Source organism: Eurosta solidaginis, chromosome 1 (assembly GCF_040869045.1).
Source record: "Eurosta solidaginis isolate ZX-2024a chromosome 1, ASM4086904v1, whole genome shotgun sequence".
Lineage (NCBI taxonomy): Eukaryota > Metazoa > Arthropoda > Insecta > Diptera > Tephritidae > Eurosta > Eurosta solidaginis.
In genome coordinates, this window is record NC_090319.1 from 313,950,841 (window position 1) to 313,973,309 (window position 22,469).

The window sequence follows — 22,469 nt, forward strand, 5'->3', positions numbered from 1 at the left end:
TGTCCCGATTAAAAAGTCGATTTTCGTGCCCAGATTCGAGAGAGACACTACAGAAGAGGACCTGAAGTCGTACATCATAAGTAAACTTAAAGCTGAAAATGTGACTATTCGTTAATTTAATTTTAATTATCCTAGAGACATTTCGTCATTTAGGATTGACGTATCCGCGCAATATTTTGAAACAATTTTTAATAATTCATTTTGGCCACCCGGAGCCTTTGTGCGTGAATTCGAGCATAGACGCAACGTTAATATTCGTAATCTTGCTACCGTACCTCATAATGATGATGCTGCAAAAAACTGTATATTAAATCTGGGCTTAATATATTTTATCAAAATGCAAGAGGCCTAAACACGAAACTAACTGAACTGTACTTGAAATCATTTAACTGTAATTACAATATCATCCCTTTACTGAACCTTGGTTAAAGCTTCATATTTTTAATTCGAAGATTCTTTGCAATGATTACCAAATATATAGAAATGACCGCTTGAACAGAGTTTGAGGCGGAGTTTTTCTCGCAGTACATTCTTCTATACCTTCCGCTGATGTCAATTTACCTGTTATAGAAGCTACGGAATTTAAGTGCATTAGAATTCAGCTGGGAATAGGTTTTACCTATACTGTCATTTGCTATATCCCACTATCTTCAGATCCCTCGATGTATATGAATCATATTTCGTTATTGAAAAATATCAATTCAATATTGAAGCCTATTGACTCCATAATTGTCTTGGGTGACTTTAATCTTCCGCACGTATCATGAACCACATCCGACCATGGTATTGTACCGGTTTCTTCAAAATTGTCCAGCATCTACTTTTTAACCGAAATAACTGAACTTTGCCTAAGACAGTGAAATATAGAGTCAAATATGTTCGGGAGGGTACTTGATTTGTTATTTGTTGATGATACATCAAAATCCATTCTTAGGAGGGGTAAACCTCTTACAAATTTAAGCACTTGGATCTTTTAAGTCTCACTGCGAGACTCTCCGGATTAGGGACTCCCTTCAAACTCTGAAGGGCTACCCACTAGAACCTTACCTCGGCCCGCACAACTCCCCGTACCTGGAGTCGCATTTAGCATTACTTCGGGTATGAGGTGCGCGCTATCTGACATGTATGACTACTCTAACGTAAAGGGGCTGTTTGACCGTATCCCAGCAGTCACTTCGGCAGGCCGTTCTATATATGACACTGCCCAGTGATAGGTAACCAAGGTTTTCTTCTACTCTCCTTCGTTGTTGGGCATTACATTCAACGAAGATGTAGCGTACATCGTCTCTATTAACACTGTCCGGTTATTTTGGGCTTTAATTTTCCCCATTCTGTGGACATATTTGCAAAAGTAATAATTCGTGCGGTAAAAATTGTGTAGGTAGAAGTCGACCTCACCGTGTGGTTGCCTCAAACATGAGTTCAGTTCGGGAGTTTGTTCCCAAGTCCAACATCTGATCGATTTTTTTTTGCCGCCTAGAAGCTCTACTGGCTTCTTATCTACTGTATTATATTGCGTTTCTATGTTCAGCGAGGAGATATATAGGTATAGCTCCCTTAGTAACCAGGACAACTTCTACAGACACCGTGCTGTAATCTGAAGCAATTCGCAGGGCTCCCTATATTGGATCTGGGTAAGTGGGGTTTGCTGCTTTCTGTGTTTCATTGCACTCGGCCAAATTTCAGCACCGTATAAGATTATAATATTTTTGGTTGATGAACAAAGACTGTGGCTTTAGATTCCCTGTGCTTGCCATTAATCTACTTAGGCTTGCTATAGTGTGCCTAACCTTTTCGCATACTCCACAAACGTGCTCGGAAATGGTCAACCTACAGTCAAGCCGCACCACCATGTATTTCATTGAGATGCATATTTCTTTTTTTTCTGATCCCCAATTATCATATTCCTTATGATAGGAATCCACCTCTACGTAAGGGTGATGATCTTCGTTTTAGCTATTGTTAGCTGGAGACCGTAATCAGCCATCCCTATAATTACGCTGCATATGACCTGGTGCAAGCCACCGGCTGCATGATGTTATGTCACCAGCCATATCGAAGAAGTCTGTCCCTAGTAATATTTCAGGGATAGGGACCTAGTACCGAAACCTGGGCTGTTTAGCCTTCTCTGACCGTTGGTGGTTTCTTACGTTATATGCAGTTCCCTCAGGTAGTCCTTTAGATTTCCAGTAGATGTTGCAATACCTTGAAGGAGCGTTCTAGTGACTCTAGCATATCGTCCCACTCTGCTTTGGCATCGATTGTAGACTGGCCTCTCCGGAAACCATTCTGTCAGTGAAATAGTCCTTTCTCGTCCTCCATTGCTTGCGTGCCGCGTTGCTTCCAGAAATAAAGCATATAAGGAATAAATAACTTAGGGACTTAGGAAAAAGTAAACATGACAACTAAACTATTTCTTAACCTCAAATTTTAAAACTCAAGGACCTAGGTATGTATGCATCGGGAACATGAATGTCTAAAAATTTATATATTCAAAAATTTTCAAATTCAATAACACCTTAGCAGATTTAAAAAAATTAAAGCGTTATATATATGTAGACTAGCTTTTACCATTCTAGACTTAAGATGTTGACTTCATATTTAATTTATGAAATTTATTCTCAATATATGTTTTTTTCTTCTCCTATGCATGAGCAATGGAATTTTTTATGCAAACTACTCTCAACACTTATAAAAATCAAATTAATAAATCAAAATTCATTTGTGCAGCGCAAAGTAACAGTACTCTTGCTTCCTTTGTTCTTTGTTTTAAACTTTCCTATAGAATGCATCACTTAATCACAATAAAACTTATGAAGAAAGGCCTTGGAAATCGCTGCTGCCGCATAGTTAGTAGCGAAAATACTTAGCACATTTATCCGCCCTTAACTTGACAGCCGCCAAAGGGTAAAACGATGAAAAAAGAAAAAAACATTTTTAATTTTGTGATTAACAATTACAACTCTGCAATGCTCAAAACATTATATTTTACTTAATTTTTTGTTTTTTTCCTCAACAACTACAAAAGCTCATGCACAGATTGTGTAACCCAGCTGTGAAAAATATGAAGATGCAATACGTGCAAAGGAAGCCCAAAGTGGTACCAGTGGTTTGAGAGGTTGAGCAATTAAGGAGTGCGACATTCCTTTAGAAAGGGTACATAGGTTAGAATATAATTATTCATGATTCAACAGCGTGAAATGGAAATATCTGACAAATATTATGCGATAACCTCCGAAGAGATTTTAGGCAGAGTTTCTCTTCCAATTTGCGTCGTGCTTCTTTTTAATTTATCCTACAAATTGACGCGACGGAACCTACTTGTTGAATGCGGACTCCTATCGGCATCTGCAAGACTAGGAAGTTTTCATGGCAGAAATACACTCGGAGTGCTTGCCAAACACTGCCTAGGGGCGACCGCGCTTAGAAAAAATTTCTTTTAATTGAAAAAAATTTGTTTCTAAAATTTTGATGTTGCTTTGCTCGGGCCCAGGCTCATCAATGTGGCAGCCGGAGCACGCTACCATCACATCACGGCGGCCGCCTATGCTCATACCAAATTTCTGATTAATTGAACTGTGAATAAAATTTATTCGAAGATATTGGTCCCTAGTACACTTTCCGGAAAAAGTTATCATCAATGCTTATCTAGGCAAAGAGTACATATAAACCAAATTTCAAGCAAATCAAACCGTGAATATGAAATTTACCTGAATAGATCGGCCCCTGGTCCACTTCTCAAAAATAAACTTCACAGGAACACTCTACGGGTTGCTGTAAAGCTATCCGGAAAAAACCGGCGGAGAGGTTTCGGAGTGCATAAGCTTCATCTTAAGAATTTCTGTAGAAATTAAAAGCTCAGCTTATGCTTACTTAAAAGAATTCCCACAATAGGGATACATGCTCAAGGCCTTAACAAAAATGTTTATATATAATTGTTATTGCTATGATGTACATTAGGTGGAAGATTTAAATTTTTTAAAGCGGGATCGCCCCTCGGCTATGATTTGGCAAACACTCCGAGTTATTTTTGACATGAGAAGCTTCTCAGTGAAAACTCATCTGCCTTGCAGGGCCGCTCGGGGTCGGCGTGAAACATGTAGATTCCGTCCCGTCAATTTGTACTAAAAATTAAAAAAGAGCACGACGCAAATTGGAAGAGAAGCTTGTCCCAAGTTCTCTTCGAAGGTAAGCGTTGCATTTAAAGTTTTTATTTTTTAGCTCGCACATTCATCTCCAGTGAAATTTGAGTAGTGACGTGCAATTCAATCCTTTAAGTTTTGTAGTCCTTGAGACTCATGAGCAAAAAGCATTTTAATGCATTCTTAATAAACACGTCGACACTCTGTTGTATACATTGGCTTTTATTTTCCCCTCTGAAACTACAATGTTGCCTTTTCTATATGCTAAAAAACATCCTCAGACTATTAATCCCCACTCAGCGGTTAGGTACACTAGAGTACACTTATACGCCGCCTTACGTACATCGGACTATCTAAGTATTTTAATGTGATCACGGTATCATCTGTCGAGAGCGATGTATGCCAAAAGCTTCTTAGGCCTTTTTTAAAGGTTTTTGTAGTCATGTATCGTATATATCCAGCGATCCTTGCATCATTTTAGTTCTCATGCAAACCAGTGCGAATTATAGAAGTAAAGTGAGCTGGTTTTCTCTCATTTATGAGCTGAGATCGAATTTTTGGGGCAGTTTTGAATGGTTCATCATGTTGAATTTCTATTATTTGGTTGCTAACTAGTATTTAGTCGCCTGGGCAAGATTTTTGAAAAATACGCCTATTTTTCCAAAACAATGTATATTGATGTTCAGAGATTCCAGTATAACTAACTTATCAAATCGCGGTTTGGGTTTTACCGAAAATCTTCAAGAACGGCCAACTTGATAGTGCTAAAATTCAGGAAGACGCTCCTAGCTCCTTAGCCATTTAGATGTTTACATCTTTTGAAGAAATTAGCATAAATTAATACCACAAGGAAACGGGTGCGAACTGTTTTTTTTTTTTTTATTTAACTTTCAATTAGAGCAAAAACAATCCTCCAATATTATATTTATTAACAAAATAGTTAACTTGATCGCTGCTTAAGACACACTAAGAGAAAAAATCGTTCTAAAACGAACGAAACAAGTTCAAATTTAAGAGCAATCGTTGACAAAAGTCTGTAAAGTACATTTTTTCTTAACTCGTGACCAATGGGCTTGTTTTAAGAACGGTTTTTCCAAGCACACCGTTCGTATTTTATGACCAGTTTGGTATTGATGTGTGAACCTTCTGTGCTCATTTCAAGCACTACTTGGGCTTAATTGAAGATTTTTCGTTCTCACGCTTCGAGAATGATTTGGGGTCGATTTAACATTTTTCGGTCCCAATTCAAGAACGGTTCGTGCTTGATTTTTGGTGGGAGGGGAAAGTATTTTTTTCAATAGGTACCCATTTATTTTTATTAATAATAATTTTTTTGTCATAAATAAAAAATATTTATAACAAAAATTTTTTTACTAAAATTCAAAAGTTTAAGAAAAAATGCATAATATAAATTTTTTCATAAATTTCTCTTATTGAGAAATTCTTTTTATTTGATGATAAAATCTGAATATATATTTAAAATATTTCATAACAAGTTTGAGAATTACCTTTGCATATGTGAATGGAACTGAATGAAAAATGAGAGTTAAAAAAATATACAAAAATTTTTAAAAAAAAGATTCAACAACTGCTTGATAGCTTATGACAAATGTTGTATTTAACATTGTATTGCACACGAATTGTACCGTTTCTTTTTTCTTGAACTTAATTTAAGAACATTGTACTCATTAATAGAACGTTCGTTCTTATTTTATGACCAGCCGTTCTCTTTTCAAGAACATGGCTGTCAGTTCAAGAACAAGATTATTGTTTTGAGAACAGGTAGTTCGTTTTTCAAGAACAAACAAGTTAGGACGGGACTGTCTTCGGCTGGGCCCACACTTCATACCTTTCATGATTGTGGCTCAACAATAATCTTATCCCGTTCGTAATCTCCAAATAATTGGATTTATAAGATAAGAAATATATAGTGAACAGATGTACACACCTAAACAATTTATAAGATAAATATAAAATAAAAAATGGCAAAAAAACCCCTTATCTGAAAAATCGGTTGTATGGGATAAATATTATATATAGCTCCGATCGAGATGATTTTTACAGGAAATCTTCTATGATATTTTAGAATATATATCACCAATTTTCATGTTTTTATATTGGAAACTAAGGGAGAAATTGCGAAAAATCTATCTATCTGAACGATCGGTTGTATGGAATAGGTATATACTATACACATATAGCTCCGATCAAAGTGATTTTTTCAGGAAATCTTTTATGATATATTAGAATAAATATCACCAAGTTTAACGTTTTTATATTGGAAATTAAAGGAGAAATTGCCAAAAATCTTTCTATCTGAACAATGGATTGTATGAGATATATAATATATATATCTCCGATCAAAGTGATTTTTTCAGAAAATCTTCTATGATATATTAAAATATATATCACCGATTTTCAGGCTTATACTTTCTAAATTAAGGGAGAAATGGCCAAAAATCTTTCTATCTGACGATCGGTTGTATGGGATATAATTATATATAGCTCCGATCAAAGTGATTTTTTCAGGATATCTTCTGGGATATATTAGAATATTTCACAGAGTTTCACGTTTGTACTTTCTAAATTGCGGCAGAAATGACCAAAATCATCTTATCTGAACGATCGGTTGTATGGGAGATATATGTTATAGTGGTCCGATCCTACCGGATCCGACAAATGTCCAATATAATACAAAAATACATTCTTGTGCCAAATTTCATTGAGATATCTCAAAATTTGAGGGACTACCTTGCTTTCAAACATAAAGACGGACGGACAGACGGACAGACGGACATGGCTATATCAACTCAGTTGGTCGCCCTGATAAATTCGGTGTACTTAATGGTGAGTCTGTCTTCTATATTTCTCAACGTTACAAACATCGGACGAAAGTTAATATACCATTTCATGTTCCTGAAAGGTATAAAAAGTAAGAACATGAAAAGCTTGAATTGAGTCCGGTGGTGCTGGATATTAGAACGGCGTTTTTCTCTGAGTGTAATAGTTTAGGAAAATCTGTGACCTCATCGTATTTGGAATTGAGAACCATGCGAGAAGTCGAGCAGAGTTGGGCAAATTTTATTCGAATAACTTGGTTATTTATCTTGTTTATTTACAGATATTTAATTGGAGTGCCGAATTAATTATTTTCTTTTTAATCGAATAATAAATAAGTTTCTTTCAGTTAACATACCAAACGAGGCGAATTCAGTTTCAGTTGTGGTTATCCCAACAGATGATTTTATCTTCTTGATTGTTGTCCATTCAACGCCTTGCACAACAATTTGTCAGTTAATTCAAATTAAATGAAAGTTTTCTTTTGACTTGTCATTCTTGCGTACGGCGAATTGGTTGAATTCGCTTTACCATTACATTGTATAGATCCGCCTTGATACAAAATTATTTTATTTGCCTCATTTTGAAATGAGTATACTATGAGTTTAAAAAAAAAATTTCAATCGGAAAATTATTCAGAAATTATCAATCGGAGATAATTTATTCATGAATAAACTATACCTCTTTCAGTTTTAGTTCAGAAATTTACAATTCAAATTCAGAAAATTACAATTCAAGTTCTGAAAATTACAACCTAAGGTCAGAATTTCCAATTTAAATTCAGAGAGTTACAATTGATGTTCAGAAAATTTGAATTCAAACCCAGAACTTCTAATTCAAGTTTAGAATATTCAAGTTCGAGTTCAGATATTCCAATTTAAATTCAGAAAGTTACTATTCAAGTTCATAAAACTGCAAGTCAAACTCAGAAAATTTCAATTAAGCTCAGAGATTCCAGTTTAAATTCAGAAAATTAAAAATAAATTTGACAATTTTCATTTCAAGTTCCGAAAATTACAATTCAAATTCAGAATATTAAAATTTAAGTTCAGAAAATTACAATTCAGTTTCAGAAGTTTATGATTGGGATGATCTTTTTCAAAAGTTATTCTAAATCATATTTCCTGTTTTCTCTAATAATAACTTTGTAGAAAAGTTCGTCAAATATTAAGCCAGATGAGTTCAATGTTATTATAGGTACTGGCTTTTTGTACAAAGTTTGAGGAATGTAACTATAAGTTGACATAACTGACCAAGCCGACGTTTTCCTTCTATGTATGTGTGTAATACCAATATGTTACTTGCGGAAGTGTGGATGTTTCGTTGAAAATGCTGCCAAAGTGATGGTTTGGAGATACTGTACCCCAAGTTTTCTTCAAGGTGCATACCCCGAGCTTAGAAATCAAAGAAATAAAACGGAGAATAACTATTGCATGATGACGCTCCGGCCAAGAAATTACCACAGCTTGGAAGCAGTGGAAGGGAGATACCTCCACAGAGTTGGAACAAGTAGGTGGAGGAAGACTTGGTCTCCCATGTTGCTCCCAATCGACGTCAGTTCTCGCAAAACAGGGAAAGTTGGCGTGACTTGTTAGGAAACGGCCGAGAACGCTTATGCAGTTAGGTGCAAATTATTGACGAATGAAGATGATGACGGAAAGTTGAGATATTTTTGACATATGGTGCGCTTATCTCACAAACCTGGAGATCTATGCACATACCTAGTACCTATGCGCTACTTGCGGAAGTGTGGACGCTGTTCTTCATACCTGCTTACATATTCAAAGCAGACCAATGGGTCCTTACGAACGCCCCATCTTTGTTTCACATGAGCAAAATTGTATGCACCAATTCTGTATCAAACTATTAACGTTAAAATTTACCATCTTTGATAAATAAAATTAATGTAAGTCTCGATAACCTCCGAAGATATTTTATGCCGAGCTTCTCTTCCAATTTGTGTCATGCTCCTTTTAGTTTTTTCTAGAAATTGGCAGGACGGGACAGTAGCGTAGTGAGGGGGGAATAATTTGTATTTTTTTTATAACTGATTTATAGAAAAAAAAATTTCTATACTAAAAAATGCATGCATATATCCAGAACACTTGCGACAGGTTGTGGAATAATTGAAAGCACATATCTTTTTTTCTCACGTTCAACGTTACGATGGGAATTATTAAAATTGCTTTAACGAAAACTGTCAAACGTGAATCCGCACTTCGAGACACTCTTTGTGAAGAAGCAATAGAAAAAGCGAAGTATCTTTGTGAAAGATGGGATATTGATATAGTAAAACGTGAAAGGAGGCACCGCAAAATCGGCTAGAAAATGTGAAATTTCTCGCGTCATGAAGAGTGTTCTCCATCGTCTCCAACAAAAAATAAGTACAAAACTTACACGATTAAATTCACTTAATTTTATATTTGGATTTTTCTTAGAAGTTTGAAATTTGTTAAACAGGGATAATAACGACTAAATTGTAAGGACTTGGGTGAACTTTATAATACAGATTTCGATGGAATAAAACTTTTTATCAAAATATGTGACTGCAAGATATTACTTCGAAATAGAAAAGAAATTGAACCTAAAACTCCGTTAGAATTACTTACTTACTGTTTTTCCAAACTTGACAATCTCAGTATTACTAATGTATTGTGACGAATACTAGCAACACTAAGGGATACTATCATCTCTAAGCCGATAAATTAATAATTATGTCTACCCATATGTCCATACAGGCAGCGGAGAGTAACGCACAAACACAGGTATACATCTGAGATACTCCCGAAAGTATGCAATCATTTGTGCAAGTATCACCCACATATACACGCGCATGGGCTATGCCGGAAGCTATAAAATCGTGCATCTGCAGTTATAGCTGATAACTCACTAGTTAATTCTAGAAATAGAAGCGCCTAGAAATATGTCAACGAGGAAACGAAACATTATAAAAGAAGCAACAGTTGAGGCATGACAATCAGTTTGATTTAAGCAAGCTATCAGTTGCGAAGTATAAGTGTTATTTTCAAGTAGTCTAATAAAGACCATTTTTGCATTATTCAATATTGGAGTTATTTATTCAACAGTTTAGTGATTTGAACGTTAGCGGAAGATTTGGAATAAGCAGAATTTCCCAAAATTCGTTACAGTATATTATTACTAGTGTATTATAATCGTATTATTATTAGATATATATTTGGGTCTACTTATTTTAAGATCTCTCTCAAAAACTTTGCGTAAATGCCAAACCAAAGTATACAAACAAAAATTTTAGCATATTTGAATTTTACAAATGCCCGATAAAAAATAAAAATAAAATACATAGATCAGAATTTGGTATGAATTTTTTTAGTTCGGTTTTACAGTTTGTTTTATTTATTTTTTTTTTAATTTGTACGATTTAACCATGTTGCAGGTCTTCGCAGCTCGACGATTCACCTACTAATTTATGAAAGTTGAATTTTTCCGACACCTTTTTCCCCCACTTTGGCGTTAAGTAGCACATTCCGATTTTGTTTTGATGACATGCAGAGAGCAGCGCACATATAAATTTTCTTGTTTCTCATAGACAGAACTAGGTGGCGTAGTCTTTTTCCCGTCCGTCCATGTATGGTTCTTATTTTTGTTGTACAAATCCCTCGCCTGGGGTAATGAGTTTGAAGGAAATCACAGACTCTGCGTTCGTGTTGCTCTGCATCATACTACACCAGATCTCGTTATAGGGCTTATGCAGATGTCTTCTTATCTACCTTGGAGGTGCAACTACATCAATAAATAGTCTTTTGGGATGCTTCGGTGCTCGGTGTTACTTTGCCCGAGGCGGTAACCCAGGATCTTCGGTGTGGTAGGCGCAGCACGCTACCATCACACCAAGGTGACCACTATTAATAATTTACCATTTTACATAATTTATTTCCATTGTATGAGAGAAAAAATACCTAAGAAATTTTCTGAATTTGAATTGTAGTTTCTGAACTTTTACTGGAAAAAGTGTAGCATTGAATAATTTTCTTAGAAACATCGAATAACTGTCCAAATACAAATTTATGCGAATAATGCCCAACTCTGAAGCTAAGTCCTCGATTTCTAGAGTCTCGAGATTAACGCTCGTGTTCGTTTATCAGAATCGAATACTACTTCAAAAATTAAATAGAGAAAGAACTAGTTAGGAAGCTGTCTCTCCTTCAGCAAGGTTCATTTTTCAATTTACAAAGCAAAAAGGGAAGTTCGCATTGCGTATTTGTCGCCTGACAGTCTCGTACCATAGAAAAAAGTATTTATTTGAGTTACACTCTCTCAACAACTCAGTCAGTTGTACTATCACTGTATATCTCAAAATTTATATACATACATGAAATATGTGCATTTTCGAATGTACATTGTTGTGTGTGTACGAGTATGTCTTACATTTCACTGTACCAAAGGAAATAAACTTTCTTTTCAACTCTCTGCAAGCAGACATTCATCCTTTCACACACAATTACGTATGTATTACATATTGATTTGTTTGTTTTCACCCAACACGCATTCTCTCTCCCTCATTTTCTTTATTTATCTAGCTGAACACTTCACAGCCACTTTGAAATTTTTTTTTCCCACTGCAAGTACAGATTTCCTTCCCTCGGCAACTTTATTTATGTTCTTTTCTCTTTTAACTGCAATTTGACTTTTCAGTTTTTAATTCCTTGTGACTTAATGACTTCTTGTTATAAGTTTTCATTTCTCTTGTAATTTCATAAGTTAATAGAATTTCTCAGTTTGTTCGTTACGTTACGCTTTGTGCGGGTTGGCCGCGTTTTAAATGTCCCAGTTGTACTTAACGCCAATGCACGGTGGATTGATTAAGGGGGAGATCGAGTAAATTCAACTAAGGGCATCGTATTTTTTCGCACTTAATGCATACTAACACTGTTACATTAAACGTGGACGACTAAAATCTTTGCAGTGATTGACCAGCACCATTCACGGTGGACCGGCATCTGTCAAACTCTTGCTGGCAAAAAGAGCCGACTGCTGGACTATCTTCTGAAAGAGTAACATGAAACCAAATCGACTATGGCGTGATTAACGTCACCAGGGTCATAGATGTGCGCACTTTTCGACGTCCAAATATGGCTTCGAACATGTTACAGCCAAGAAGGCATACGTCATTGTGCAGTGAGGATAGTGCATGTAGTGACAAAAAGAAAGTTTGCCTTCAAGGAGCTGCTTACTAAACAGACAGCTTATGATTTCTCCACTCTGGTCTCGCACCTGCTCACTGAGAGCGATTTGTGACCTTATGCAGCAGCAGCACATTCCTCTCTAATTACGTGCCGCCGTTGGGGGCGCTATACAAATGTTTGAAAATTCTACAGAAAGGTCAAGATGATGGCCGAAGGTTTCAAGAGCAAGGGCAGATTCATTCTGAAATGAAGTTTTCGGGGGAGCAATTCTCCCCATTGCTAGATAACAGGGGAAGACAAACCTCCAGCCTGTTAAGGGGATTATAATATTCCCTGCCGTAAAAAAGGTTCCAAAATTCAAAAAAAAAATATAGTTTTCGAGGCAGTTTCCCTGAAACTTTCTGATAGTATTTTTTCGGTACAACAATAACAAGGACGAACCCAATACCCAAATAGTTCAGAACGGAATTCGCTTCCCGCCGCAAAACTATGACTGAGTCAGAATGACAATATGCCGGCTAACGAAAATCAAGTCGCAGGCAGCCCTGCATATAGGGCTTTATCTAATTTAATGTGTACAAGACTGAAGCCCAAAGTCAACAAGCTATCTCGGCCGGTTTCATACCTGGTCAATCTATAGTCGACAACTTTTTCACAGCAAGCCGCGTAGAAATCTCCCGTTAAGAAATTCAACACTCACTATCTTTCCGTCGACATCAAACACCTTTTGCATGCGATTTAGTTCCCTACAAAGATTGTGAGGTTTCGCCAAATGACATTGAGTAACATCACTTGCGCTGTGAGGTTTGGGAAGGATCTCTCAGAGCCATTAGAACCAAAAAGTAATGAAACTATCATTTAATTACTTTAGCCTGATGCGGTATAAAATAATTCTAACCCACGCCACGACAGGTGAAGGAAATCTTCGTCGTTCTTGGTGATTCGAATTTGCATCTATTATTGGAAAGCAGGAATGAAGCGCCAAACTGCCAAAATCACCTAACCGGCTTATAGCCAGATCGGGACTACAGTTCACTATACAGACGAAGCTCAGTCATGTCCCGCCATGTTTATTAATATTGATTCCACAAAAAGTTTCAAAGGGAACTCTCTTTCATCGACTCAGATAAGGACTTGACAACCTCCGAGATATAGTGAGTACCTTGAAACTTCATATTACGTGGTAGGGTGTCTCTTTATGTCTACCTTGTAATGAAAACAACACCCAGACTAGAAATAATGGTACTGTTTTCCGAAAGCGGCTTGGCAAAGATCAGTGTGCTCAACTCGCATTTACCATTCGACTGTTGGTTGATCATTATTTGAGTCAGCCCTTAAGTAGAAGGATATTTCCCGCGTTTGGTCCTATGCTTGAATTTGCTGAGAGCTGAGATAAAATTTAACCAATCTAGGGTCAAATTGAAGTCCCACAAACCCCGACTGGCGAAAACCTAGTAGATGTGTGCTATGTGTAGCTGTAAGCGACGGGGTCAGGGCGGACAATGCAAGAAACTATTTCTACGTTTAAATGGTCTGCGGTTGGCAACCGTTGAACAAACTATGACGAGAGTTGCCGACCAACTGAGGCAACCAAGGGTCGTAGTAACGACTATGGCTATCGAAATGGTAACAATTGTACGTTGGTATGAAAGCGGGCGGCAACAGCTGAAGAGAGGATGGAACAGTGGCGGAAGTGATACGACAGAGCGCCTGTCAGTGGTGGGAGTGTCGAAGATAGGGGATATACAAGATTACTTTTGGCTACGGAAACTTGTTTGGACGTATTCCTCGACAATAGATATATTTTCTGCAGGAGATATTCTCTCTGAGGATAAATAGATCTTAGGCGGGGTATTGGTATTGGGTTGCCGAGAAAATCTGTTTACTTAAATAGCGAAGCTCACTGAATAGTGGAGAAGCATAACATTATATTTTACATTCATGAATAGGTATTAGCTGTTGATGATCAGCTGTTATTTAATCCCCTTCTGTCCGCTGTCTGTTGCTTATCAGCATATGCTTGCTGTGCTGCTTTATTGTAGTATGGTCTTAGGCGTACGTGGGGGTCGTTCTGTGCGTGGTTCTGTTTTTGTAAAGAGCAGTTTCCCAAGACTTGCCTTAGAGAATGTATGCTCACAAACGCGGAGGCATCACTGATGCAGTTAACGTTTTGTTTAGGCATCTATCAACCTTTCAATAGGTCTTAAGGAAAAAGGAAGATTCCTTGGGTTCGTTTGGTGAGTATACTTTCACCCCTCTATTATTTTTGATCTGGTATGGTCGCCCTGTGTGCCTTAATATTTAAAGCACAATAAACGATTCAATTCATTCCACTGTGCGAGTGTGTCTTTGTTAGAATAACAAGTAAAAAATCAGAAAAAACTGTAATTAAAACGTTGACGCATGAAAAGAAAAATGAAATCAAAAGCAACAGCATTCGTTTCGTTGACTGAATGGCGACAGTCCATAAAAACACAATGGGGCAACTGGCGTAAAATGCTGCTACTGCCACACAAGCAATCACACACACACATTCAGATATATCCATACTGCAGCTGCAACGCAACAACTTTTCTCATTTGCAACTCTAGAAAATCAAAGACGGGTGCGCAGAATAGAATGAGAGGGCGCGAGCAAACGGAGAGTGAGAGGAGGAGAGGAGACGGAACAGTTTAAAACTAGCGACATTGTTGTAACAATAATAATGTAAAAGTGCTATGGATAGAGGTTAAACGCTTTGCTTTGGATCAAGCACTCTGCACAGCAAAAGAAGTAAAAAATTACAAAAAAAAGAACCAAACTCGGCCCACAGAGTACATTAAGTAGTTTAAGTGTGTAGCATTAACATTTAAATTATTGAAAGCATTTGTGAACAAATTCACTACACTCCAACACACACAAAGGCAATAATGTTGTGGAAGGACGAGCATTAGAAGGACACACAAACATGCCGACTTAGTCCATGGACTATAAATGAGGAAAGTGAAATGGCAGGAATTTAGTGGCGCTGAGTGGCTTTTCAAAAAGCGTTTGCTTAAAGCAATTATTTCATAATTCATTTACGCATAGCATTAGCAATGTACGGGCATATATGTATGTATGTGTGTAGTACAAGCAGTGACTTAACAGCGTTAGTCATTTTCCGATTGACTATGCAATGCGCAAACAAAAGCCCGGCAATGAAGTGACACTAAATTTTGCTCGCCACTTTTCCGCACTTCAATTTTGAGTTTCGTTCTAAAGAATTTTTTTTTTTTTAATTTTGCTTTATACCCAAGTGTATCTAAGACGGAAAAGTAATGTAAGAAAGTAGCGGCTTCTTATTGATTTCAACTATTTTCAGACGGCCCGCCAGATCTTGCCTTGATTGATTAGTGGCTGGCGTGCTTCACAATTTAAGAAAACTGTTGGCTCAAGATAAAACTTTGATGAGTGGATATAATACTAGACCATGTGGAGGAATCTAAGAGGATGGTTCGAGCCTAATTTCATGGAAGTACATCTCGCCATAATAAGTCGAATCGGTTGCATATTAAATTGCATAGAGATTACTTCTCCATGAGGGCTTGTTAAAGCCACGACGACATTGAACAGTAACATACTGTGGGCCGAAATGACCGCTGCTGTGGATGTTGCTCTTCTATCGACTGCCCAGATGGCGCGACAAGTAATTCAATCATTATAAGGGAAAACTTCCTGTCTCCCTGATGTATCGGGCCTCCAGGAGAAACGACGTAATATCAACGACATTACAGAAATAAAAAAAATGTCCTCCTTTTGACATGGTATTACGAACAAAACCCGGCCTTGCAATGTTGAGGCTAACTCTTTTGTAAAAATGGTTGAACAGCAATCAATATAATTTTTTCTTATCCGCCTCCCACTTCCGCTTACGGTTCCAAATTGTTTCCTGTATCGATCCGGAAATAAGTAGATCCCACAGGCTGCCAGATTACTGCAGCGCCTTTCAGGCGGAAATTATAGCAGTGAAGAAAGCAGCAGAATTTCTGGAGTAAGCGGGCTTGAGCTGCAGTCACGTCAGTATAGATATTGATAGTCAAGCGCCGACTAAGACATTAACTTTACACAGTACTTCATCAAGAAGTGTCCCGGAACGTAAAGCGGCATTGGACAAACTTCACTCAGGCCGGACCATATATCGGTACAGGGTTCCCGGTCATAGAGAGATAGAAAGTAACGAAAAGGCCGATTAGTTGACAAAGGAGGTTGCAACACACACCGAATCGACGATAGACGTCCCAATCCATATCCACTAAATTACGCCTCGTCAATAACAGCAGATGTAGTAAGTGAGAGCTGCATGAAGAAATGGTTGAGCTATTTCTGTGTTCGTGTCCTGCGCTCGCCAGGTCAAGGTTTCAGCTGTTAGGGGCTGCAGAGTTGCCAGATCTGGATGCAGCAATTTAGCTAGGTAAAAGAAACCTTCTAGTATTTGCCAAAGGGATGGAGTTATTCTACAATATAAGTCCTGGCACCTGATTGGGGCTGCTCACATAAATCCTGGTAACACTCCGGACACATTTAATCTATCTGAAGTCTTTATTGACCGGCCTGTTCAACCTAACCTAATCTAACCCACTTCTGATCTGTCTCTGCATTTCTCTCCTCAATTTTTTTGACTCTGAAAAAAAAACATATGTAAGTTTTAAACAGACTACATTTTTTAATATATATGTATGAAAAATAATACCCGGCAGACGTTGTCCTGCCAGAATGTTGGCTTGCGTTCATATCAGAAATAGTAAGTAGTCCTTCTATTTCGTCTTCCCTTCATTCTTACTACCCCCCCCCCCCCCCGCCCCCCTTGTTCCCTCTTGTCTGACTCTAATTTTGCCTCTGCATATCGCTCATCCGCCGTTATGTGGTGTTTTTTTTCCGTAGGTCTCTACACGCTAGCCGCGCTTCGAGAAAATGTATTATTTCTTTTCTTGTATATTTTCATGTACATAACTTGAATTTAAAATTATTATAACTTAATATATACATGCATGTGAGTATAGTTGGTGATATGATTTTATGAAACAATACTGTCTGCAACTGGATACAGACGTGAGTTTAAATTTCAGGTATTTAGCTTAGCATACAGTAATGAATATTTGTTATTGCAATGAATGAAAGATTTTTAGTGTACTAAATATATTACTAATAAATTTCTTGAAAGACTCGATCAATTCTTGATTCCGTGAAATATCTATTATGTTGTATGGTTGTATCTTGAGCTCCTTGCAAAGGGTTTCATGAATTCTTCTCGCATTCTGGTACCTGGGACACGAGCAGATTAAGTGACTAATTGACTGTGCTTCTCCTTCGTTGCATGGACATAAGTCTGTATCAGTAATATGGAAGCGCTTCAAGTAGGCTTTGCAGAAACTGTGACCAGTTAAGCACTGCGTCTTTTCGAATGAAATTCCAAATCTTTCAGTGTAAATCTCTGCTTCTTTTGGCGACTGGAAGAACATTTTTGTGGTACTGCCTGTCGATTCATCTGTGTATTCGCGACGCCATGCTTCTTGCGTTTCTTGTTGTATAATTGCTTTAGTATAGCTCATTGGAAATTTTTTGTAAACAGGACTTGTAGTCAGCCCTACCGCTTCCTTGACTGCTTAATCTGCTTGCTCATTTCCGTCGATACCAGTATGAGCTTTTACCCAAGAGAAATTAATTTGGTTTTTTTGACGTAGGAAGCACAACCGCTTATGTATATTAATGGCGTCGTACTGCTTCTATTTTTGATAGCTTGAAGACATGATTAGCTATCACTAAAAATGTGTAGGTTTTGTGTTGCCAAGTACCTTTGAGCCCAGAATAGCGCAGAATCGATTGCGTACGCTTCAGCTTGGAACACGCTACATACATTGTGAAGCTTAAATATTTCTTTTTCAGAAGTACCATCTGGATGGATGATAACAAAGGCCGATCCGCATTCTCCCGTTTCTAGTTTGCTTCCGTCTTTAAATATCTGTGTGGTATGATGTGCTATAAAGCTATCAATTTCGACCTGTCTACTGATTTTGCTATATTCAATGGTTTGCCGATCGGCTGGGTGTAGCAAGTCTTTCGGATGTATATCTCTACCTAAATCAACTTATACTGGTGACCCAGATTTTCCGCCTTGTTTTCTGACCTCGTATACTTTGCTTATTTCTGCAACTTTAAGATGGAGTGGCGTGAACGCAGCTAGTGCTAGTGCAGAAGTTGCGGACACAGTGTGAAAGCCACGTATCACTCTTATAGCAAAACTTCGTTTCCCCATTGATGTATTTGGCATAAAGCAGCATTAGCTATACATTCGAGCTCCGCGTGTGTTTTTGCGGCCACAGTAAGGAGCACATCATCGGCAAATGCTTGAATTTGGCATCCATTTGGTAGTGGCATGATAAATAGGCTATCTTAAATTATGTTCCAAAACGTAGGACCACATATGGAACCTTGGATACCCCCTTTTGACATTGATTTACTTATTAGACCACAAATTATGGCTTTCTGAGTGGAAATTCAAACGCTTAGTGAGTAGTTTTTCCAACACTTTGCCTAATATTTGTAAAAGCCCTATTGGTCTATATGATGATACATCTCCAGCCACTTTATTTGTTTTTGGTATCACTTTGACATACGCTTCCTTCCATGCCTTCGGAAAGTAACCAATTTTTAAACAAGCGTTGTATAGTTTAGTTATTAAATCAGGATAATATTTGATTACCTCCAAGTATATATCCGATGTCAGGTGATCTAATCAAGGAGCTCTATTAGGGTTCATTGTATTAATAGCCTCGACGACCTCGGCTTCTGTGAAGTCTTTGTCGTCAGGTGTACTTAAACTATTTTTTACCTGACTGCGGATTTCACGCTGGCTTATGGTTATGTCTCCACAATCGTCTGGGTAGAAGTGCTGCAGTAGAACATTTGCTGTTTCGATACTGGTCTCTGTTGTACTTCCTGCATGGTGAAGTGTCGTGGGCGGATGCTGTACGGGTGCATCTTTTATAATTCTATTTGTGACCGACCAAACATCTTCTTTACCTTGGGTTTTGCAAAAATCCCTGAAATGTTGTATTGATTCTGCCTTCAGTGTTGCTGCATACTCGCGCTTTGCATCGGAGTGCATTTTAGCAGTTTCTTCTAATGGCCTACCTTGCTTGGACAGCCTATTCAGTCTGTGGTGAAGTTTTATACACTTTTCTTTAAGCGATTGTAGGTCTTTGTTCCACAAGGGTTGTATGGTTTAGAACCGCGCCTTATCTTCATTGAGTTATCGCATGCAAATTTTATACTATTGGTTAGACTTGTTACAACGTTATCTATGAAGTGGTAAGTGCAGTTTTGAAAATTGGTGTTAAGTATATTTAATTCTTCAACGCAGCTTTTCAAGGTGGCATTAAATTGATGCCGATCTGGCACGATTAAACTCTAGTTAACCTGTCAGGTATTTGCGTTCGTTTGAAATGGCGCCGAATATACCCAACAAGCATTTGGACTTGAGTGCCATTAGAGATCATGCTGATAACTAGGCATACTTCTAAAATCTCAAGAATTGTTTCGAAACAGTGGCTCAACTCGAGAATCATAGCATACTCAGCAAAAGAAGGATTTTTTTATAAAGCAATGAATGATATTACTTAAGTTAAAAAAATTTAGTTACCAACTTTTGGTTCTCTGACTGTACTCGAATGTAAGATTCCAGACTACAGTATTTTCGTGAGAATAAAATAAAATATATGTAAATTTTTTTGATTAATTGCGCTACATTGCTGCTATTAACCTGTTGTTTATTTCTCACAATAAACAGCTGTTTGTTTAGGTGGTACCACCTTGGAGATTTTATTTTCAACTCAACTCGTTATCCAATGTAGGATAGCAACTGGAGAAATGTGCTAAATATTCATTTGAGGACTGTACATTTCTCAAAATCTCTCAAAGGTTGGATAAGAGTTTGATAATGATAATAGCGTTGAAGCACAACTCGAGAACTCTAAATTTTACAAAATTTCTCAAAGGTTGAATAGTGATTGGAGAATGAATTTGGATATCAACTCGAGTACTCGCTGTTTTAAGAACAATTAAATAATGTAGTTGGATATAGCCTCCAGAACTAGATATATATTTCGCTGGAGAAATTTTTTCCATGTTTTTTGGGTAAACAAAATCCAGCTGTTACCGTATCTATAAATTATCTAGCTAATAAGAAACCAATGTTGCCGCACAAAAAAGCCTACCCCAAAGGCGGTCTTAAACTGTGACTGAAAAACTGCTCATTAGTTTAACTGTAGCTTAAATTTGACTAGTTTAAGTAATCTTAGTTTAAGGTTAGCTTAACCAACTACTGAAAACCGGACCTTACACTCTCAACCTCGCTCCCCTTTTCTTTATCATTTTATTCACTCCTCTCTCTGCGTCTCTTTCTCCCTCTCTGTTTTTTCCATTGCTGCTTTTCTTTCTAGCTCCCTCTCTTTCACCCTCCCCCGCTCCACATATACCTATCTCTCTATCTTCGTCTAACTCTATCTCTTTCTCCTTTTCTAATTTTTCTTCTCCCTAGATCTTTCAATTCTTTCCCATCATTTATTACTAGTCTAAGTTCCAAAAATTAGGGTTGACCATTCTTACTATTTTTGGGTATAAAAAATAGATAAGACCTGATCCTCGGTCGCGCCGTTTAGAGAGTCCAACCACAAACAGTGTGATAAGATTTATTGTTCCCAAATAACTCGAGAAAACCAAAAACACTCCCCACATCTGGTTATATAATTAAAGCTTTTACACGTCCTTTGACATCCCTTTTAACAAATTTTCCTGTTTTTATTACGTTGTTGTCTTATTCATTTATTTGTTTTTTTGCCAAATTTCTTACTCTGTTTTGGATGTCACTATGCCGGTGCGCTATTCAGCGAAGTACCAACTTTTTAATTAATAGAATTGATGGAAAATTTATTTTTCGCAAAATATTTACGCAATATTGTTGGCGCAGAAGGTGTGATGACGCACGTTTTGGTAATCTCGCGCATTTGCTAACTAGCTTGGTTGGTTTTTTTTGGGAAAATTATTCAACAAAGCAAGCTTTTAGCGACTTTCACGTGAAATATGTATTTATTGAAATTGTTTGCCAATACTCAATTTCTATTTATGTAGCTCACGCACATAGTCTTTTAATTCTTATTTGAATATTTGTTCAACTCTTTGCAGGCATAACAACACATTTACGCACGCAAACATACAAACACACATACATAAACAAATTTGTATAGCATTTTTCGCACCGTTATGGCGTCAGTAGCACAAATGGCGCCATTTCCGCATCCGTTGCATAACAGCAACACAAGCGATACGAGCGACAGCAGCAACATTAGCGCCAACAAACTGCATCACCACCGCCACCACCAGCACCAGCACACAAAAACCACACCACAAGCATACCTGAGGCGTCATCGACTATGCAGCAATAACAAAAGCAGCGGCGGCAGGAGCAGCAGCGCTACCACTAGTAAAACCATTACGGCCACACTGTCATTGTTTTGTCAGTTTCTCACGGTATTCTGTATTCTTCTAACGACAAGCGGAAGCATGCGAATGGCAGAAGCACAAGGTAAGTTGAGATTCAATTGTCATACGGTGCAGGCTGGGAGCACACACACACACACTTTGAATGATGTAAAAGAAAACAAAATTATAGTGGAGCAGGAAATCCTTGCACTACTCCTTTTTGCTCGGTGCTTTGACAAACTAAGTAGTAACTTCTATGTAGATATGTATGATCATAAGAGTTTTGATGTACAAGGGACGGAAAAGAAATTCGGGCATTACTTTTCTGTGTCTGTCTAAGGTTTGCGGATCTTTCAGAATCGCCATGTGTTGTTCCTATGTAGACCAAGTATTTGAAATAAACCCTCTTCCATATTAGAATAGCGATGATCATTCTTCCATTGTTATCTCATCATCTTTCTTTATCTTCCTCATTTTTTATATACACCTCTGCTTATTCCCTTTATTCTTCTGTCTCAAACCATCATTTCCTAGTTCTTTTTCCTTACCTGCTTTTTTTTTTCTTTTTCTCCTTCTTTTTTCAATATTTTTATACTCGGCGTGCTTTGCACACAGAGCATATTAACTTTGATTGGATAACGGTTGGTTGTACAGGTATAAAGGAATCGAGATAGATATAGACTTCCATATATAAAAATCATCAGTATCGAAAACAAATTTGATTGAGCCATGTCCGTCCGTCCGTCTGTCCGTTAACACGATAACTTGAGTAAATATTTAGATATCTTCACCAAATTTGGCACGTAGATTGGTATTGAAAATGAGC

General features: G+C 37.5%; 1 protein-coding gene across 2 annotated transcripts in view; it reads left to right on the top strand.

Moving 5' to 3' along the window:
* The window catches only part of Mur89F (Mucin related 89F), a 411,681-nt gene that overhangs the window by 281,920 nt on the left and 107,292 nt on the right, over positions 1 to 22,469 (top strand). For both annotated transcript variants that reach the window (XM_067761541.1, XM_067761542.1), the window contains exon 3: positions 21,347 to 21,746. In XM_067761541.1, the coding sequence (XP_067617642.1) occupies positions 21,425 to 21,746 (322 nt within the window). In that variant the 5' untranslated portion in view covers positions 21,347 to 21,424. The remainder of the gene's footprint in view (positions 1 to 21,346; positions 21,747 to 22,469) is intronic.